General features: G+C 38.2%; 2 protein-coding genes across 2 annotated transcripts in view; one reads left to right on the top strand and one right to left on the bottom strand.

The window, feature by feature from the left end:
* Positions 34–4,068, top strand: LOC107629523 (ATPase family AAA domain-containing protein 3-B). Its single transcript, XM_016332335.2, has 8 exons — positions 34–490; positions 605–700; positions 871–981; positions 1,071–1,380; positions 1,483–1,573; positions 2,429–2,756; positions 2,937–3,085; positions 3,278–4,068. Exons 1-8 carry the CDS (start codon positions 188–190, stop codon positions 3,789–3,791), a joined length of 1,902 nt encoding a protein of 633 aa, XP_016187821.1. The 5' UTR covers positions 34–187; the 3' UTR covers positions 3,792–4,068.
* Positions 4,420–5,021, bottom strand: part of LOC107629524 (NADH dehydrogenase [ubiquinone] iron-sulfur protein 6, mitochondrial) — a 1,676-nt gene continuing 1,074 nt past the window's right edge. The window contains exons 2-3 of the mRNA XM_016332336.2: positions 4,903–4,987; positions 4,420–4,770 (exon numbers count right to left, since the gene is read on the bottom strand). Coding sequence (XP_016187822.1) covers positions 4,661–4,770; positions 4,903–4,987 — 195 coding nt within the window. The 3' untranslated portion in view covers positions 4,420–4,660. The remainder of the gene's footprint in view (positions 4,771–4,902; positions 4,988–5,021) is intronic.

Here is a 5,021-nt window from a genome sequence, read left to right as displayed (position 1 = left end):
CTCCGTGTTTGCTGTGCAAGAAAAGCAAAAACTCGGAAACCCTACCAAAACCCCTGAAATGAAAAACCGAAAGCTCTCTTCTTTTTTCATTCCCATGGAAGCTAACACTTAAAAACCTCATCTTTTTGTGTTAAACCTTCTTCTCCCTTTTTGCTTTTCATTCTCATTTTCCGAATTATCGAACAAAATGGCGAAAACAACCTATGCGGCGGGTTTGTTGTCAGCCATAGCAGCCGCAGCTGGTTTCTCTCAAAGCCACACTGCTTCTTATGCTGATGGCCCTTTTAACTTTCCCTTCACCAACCTTCCCCAACAACCGCCACAACCGCCTCCTCCTTCCGATGGAAAATCGCCGCCGGAGGCGCCGCCGCCGCCGCCTAAGGTTCGAAATGACCATCCTAGGACCACTTCTGCTGGGTTTGATCCTGAGGCTCTGGAGAGAGGTGTCAAGGCACTCAAGGAGATTTCCTCATCTCCTCATGGCAAAAAGGTTCGGACTTTGCACTGGGGGTGTTTGTTATAATGCCCTTTTTGTTATTTTAATCTGGCTTTTATGTACTTGTTTATGTAATTGATATGGTGTGTTTTTTGTCTTAAAAAAAAGGTTTTTGATGTTATAAAAAAACAAGAGGAGACAAAGCAAGCTGAATTGGCTGCAAAGGTGGCAGAGTTTAAGGAAATGAAAGCACAACACGAAATTGTAGGTTGATCATCGTGACGTGTTCTAGTTTATTTTATTTTATTTTAATTGGAATGATTAATGTTTAGGTATAGTAAACTGAAGTTGTCTATGATAGTTGAATATTCATGTTTAATCTTTTTGCTTTGCTCTTTGTTTTGTGTTTATTTTGTTATTTGCTTGCATCGCAGGAGAGACAAAGGATTATATATGATGAACAAAAAAAGTTAGCCCAGCATCAAGCACAAACTAAATCCCAGATTGCTAAATATGAGGATGAATTGGCAAGGAAGAGGATGCAGGTATTAAACCTTCTGAAATTCGGGGAATTTATATGTGTTTATTTTATGTGGTGATGCAATGTTTCTCATTATTTTATTGTTATTGTCAGGCAGAAAATGAGTACCAGAGAGCTAGGAATCAAGAGTTAGTAAAAATGCAAGAAGAATCATCAATCAGACAGGAGCAAGCTCGACGTGCAACAGAAGAACAGATTCAAGCACAACGGAGGCAAACTGAAAGAGAGAAGGCTGAGATCGAACGTGAAACAATCAGAGTAAGGGCTATGGCAGAAGCAGAAGGAAGAGCACATGAAGCAAAGCTAGCTGAAGAGGTCAACAGGCGAATGCTAGTAGATCGTGCTAATGCAGAGCGAGAAAAATGGGTCGCTGCCATCAATACTACTTTTGAACATATTGGAGGTACATTTCCCCCAGATGCATGAATGTCTCTGTGCATTTGTGGTTTTAGATTTATAGACTACTTATAACCCCGAACATGAACACTTGATACATCTTCCGCAGGGGGATTGAAAGCCATTCTAACAGATCAAAACAAGTTGGTTGTAGCAGTTGGTGGAGTGACTGCCCTGGCAGCTGGGGTCTACACAACGAGGTATAGATCATTCAGCAAACTTGGAATGTGCAATTACTTCCTCATAAATTTAATGATCCCTTTTAGGATTTCTTTTAGAAGCTTACAGTTGGCATGGCATGCATTACACATCTGTTTCCATCTGCTCAATCATGTTCTTATTGGTTATTAGTAAAAATTCTTTACCATGCTCCTTTGTTTATTCTTTTTCTAAAACTCAACCTAAACTGGTCAATCTGTCTCACCGAATGGTTGACTGATGGATTTTGGCCTTGGTTTCATGATGTCAATTGTCAGATACCACTTATCAATATATTAGCTAAGAACGAAAAAACTCCCAAATATTATTATTTTACTGATGATAGATGAATCTTTTTCTCTGCTTCAATGTTAAGGCCAAAACTTGACATGTGAAGCATAGGTACTATGGTATGTATTTCAGCTAAAGGTTTTCCTCTGTGGATGCATTTGGTACTATACAGTTTGTGTGTGTAGTTACAGATATTTTTTCCTTCATCAGGAAGTTTGAAGTTTGACTTGGGAGCTTTAGAAACATGTTTAAATATCTCTTTATATTAGATATAATACTCACACAAAGGCAGAAATACTAAGAGCTGGTGTAGGTCTTAAATTAATACCTTTGTGATATTGCACAGCCTTCACTTTTAGATATCATCAACCTTAAGTACTTCTGTTTTTATTTTTTATTTTTTCCCACTTTCCACATCAATGGTCCTTCTTTCTCATAGTAACTTGTGACGTACTGTCATCTGCATGCTAGGTCTTCGTAATATTCATAATAACTTACGTGATATGATTTTTTAAGTTGCTGTCACTGAAGTAATGGCTTGTGCTGGTCATTCTTGGTCAATACAGGGAAGGTGCACGGGTTATTTGGGGATATGTGGATAGGATTTTGGGACAACCATCATTGATCCGAGAGTCATCCAGAGGGAAATACCCTTGGTCTGGTGTGTTTTCCCGGGCCATGAGCTCCCTGTCTCGTCGTAGTGATGCAACTTCGAAAAATGGAAATGGTTTTGGTGATGTAATTTTGCATCCCTCACTTCAAAAACGGATTGAGCAGCTGTCGTCTGCAACGGCAAATACAAAAGCACATCAAGCACCATTCAGAAACATGCTTTTCTATGGCCCTCCAGGAACTGGGAAGACAATGGCTGCTAGAGAATTGGCTCGTAAATCTGTATGATATTTTACTCGTAATTATATTTGTCATCCTATTGAAGTGTTAAATATCATCTACTTTTCTCATCCATAGGTCACAAGAAATAGTTGAGACTTTCTGTGCTCATTATTTTATCCCCTGGAATTCTTCCCTTTTAAATTAATTATGGTTTTCTGTTTCTCTTTCAATTTTATGTAGGGGTTAGATTATGCATTGATGACTGGAGGAGATGTTGCTCCACTGGGATCACAGGCTGTAACAAAAATACACCAGTTGTTTGATTGGGCTAAGAAATCAAAAAAGGGTTTATTGCTTTTCATTGATGAAGCCGATGCATTTCTGTGCGAGTAAGCAATGCTGCGTCCAACTTCAATTAATTATTTTCCCTAATGTCTATAGCCACATAAATGTGTCCACTTTTCAAGAGAATGCTGTTTTTGTTTTTCTTTTTTTAAGTGAGCAGAAGATTTTGTAGAGGGAGATTATTAGTTATTATCTTTGTTTTCCTGACAATTGTTTGCACTGAATCAACTTTGCAGGCGGAACAAGACCTATATGAGTGAAGCACAAAGAAGTGCACTAAATGCTCTTCTCTTCCGAACTGGCGACCAGTCTAAAGACATAGTCCTTGCACTTGCCACAAATCGACCAGGTGATCTTGATTCAGCTGTGGCAGATCGAATCGACGAGGTCTTGGAATTTCCCTTACCTGGGGAAGGAGAGCGCTTTAAACTTCTTAAGCTCTATTTGGACAAGTACATAGCCCAAGCCGGATCGAGGAAGTCGGGTTCAATTCAAAGCTTGTTCAAAGGAAACCCGCAAAAGATAGAAATTAAAGGATTGACTGATGATATCATAAAGGAAGCGGCAGCTAAAACCGAAGGATTTTCTGGAAGGGAGATAGCAAAACTGATGGCAAGTGTTCAAGCTGCTGTATATGGGAGCGAGAACTGTGTGCTTGACCCAAGCCTGTTCCGCGAAGTGGTAGATTACAAAGTTGCAGAGCATCAACAGAGAAGAAAGTTGGCAGGTGCTGATAAAGCTAGTGCTTGAGAGGATGTTCATTATCTTAGATTGTGCCATGAACCCTTCTATTGTTGGTATAAGCCTTAGTTTGTATGCAAATTTTAGCTCACATAAAGGGGGTTGACCCGCCATTTTATTCATTGATTATCCCCAACGACAAGAGGGAGATTTTGGAATTTGAGTATAGTCGAGTTTAATTTTACCGACTGATAATTATCGTTAATAGTTCGTATCCAACTTTAACTACTTCCGATATTGTTCTCTCCTGGTCCTGGCTATGGATAATAAATGGAGGTTGCATACAGCCCTTGAAGCTTGAGTTTTATTTCTTGAAAATATTATGACTTGCCATTTACATAGTGATCACACTATTTGCATACATTTGAGGATGAAGGATCAACAAACTAATCCATATTTGCATCATAAAATTTTCAAGATTTATATCATCGAGTTACAAATTCAATAGTGGAATTTTGCATTTTGTTTGTTCATATAATTTATAAGGTAATAAATTCGGAACTATTGTGATCGAGACCTAATTCTTTCATATTACTACAGCTATGTGAATAATGGCATGAAGATCTCTTACAAACTTTTTTAACCCACCATAGGAGCTTTTCCCAACCTAGGAATCACAAGATGAAAAATTGATCACTGAATGAAAATGTACGTCCATTCTTAAGCAAATTAAATAGCTCTGCAAATCACAAAGTGACAGCATCCCATCACTACTAGCAGATAGTGACATGAACAACCTTGTATTTTTTTTATTTAACATATTGTAACAAAGAAGTATCCTTGTAGCATTTAGTCGGGAAACATTTTACCAGCATAAAAAATATTGTTCAGCAGCAACCACCAAAATACAGACCAGAATACTTGTAGACAGCATTTTCCTAATGATGATGATCCTGATAATAACGTAGGCCACAATATTTGCAAATAGCTGGCTCGTCCTTATCAAGGCATATGTACTCAATTGGGTGCCCAAGTGCAGGATTAGTATCTACAACAACATACAGCAACACCCAAATTAGTTCTTAATAAAGATGTTAAAAGTAAAACTTTAAAGTTTATATCTCTTTCTATAAATCTTTTGCAAGTTGGACGGGATAACTGAATTTTGCAAAAATTGTACCTCCTTCACAAGCAACTATCCTGTCTTCAACCTTGATAGGTGGAACTTCATTAATCAGCTCCATTGGAGATTTCTTGCTTGTATCCTATTACAGAAGAAACAAGCATGAGTTTAACAAA

Source organism: Arachis ipaensis, chromosome B03 (assembly GCF_000816755.2).
Source record: "Arachis ipaensis cultivar K30076 chromosome B03, Araip1.1, whole genome shotgun sequence".
Classification (NCBI taxonomy): domain Eukaryota; kingdom Viridiplantae; phylum Streptophyta; class Magnoliopsida; order Fabales; family Fabaceae; genus Arachis; species Arachis ipaensis.
Note: the sequence above shows the minus strand (reverse complement) of the source record. Positions and strands in the feature narration are given on the sequence as shown.

Coding starts and splice junctions, on each gene's coding strand:
- LOC107629523 (XM_016332335.2), top strand. CDS start 188: ATGGCGAAAACAACCTATGCGGCGGGTTTGTTGTCAGCCATAGCAGCC. Junction 1,574..2,428: donor GCTGGGGTCTACACAACGAG/GTATAGATCATT, acceptor TGGTCAATACAG/GGAAGGTGCACGGGTTATTT. Junction 3,086..3,277: donor GCCGATGCATTTCTGTGCGA/GTAAGCAATGCT, acceptor TCAACTTTGCAG/GCGGAACAAGACCTATATGA.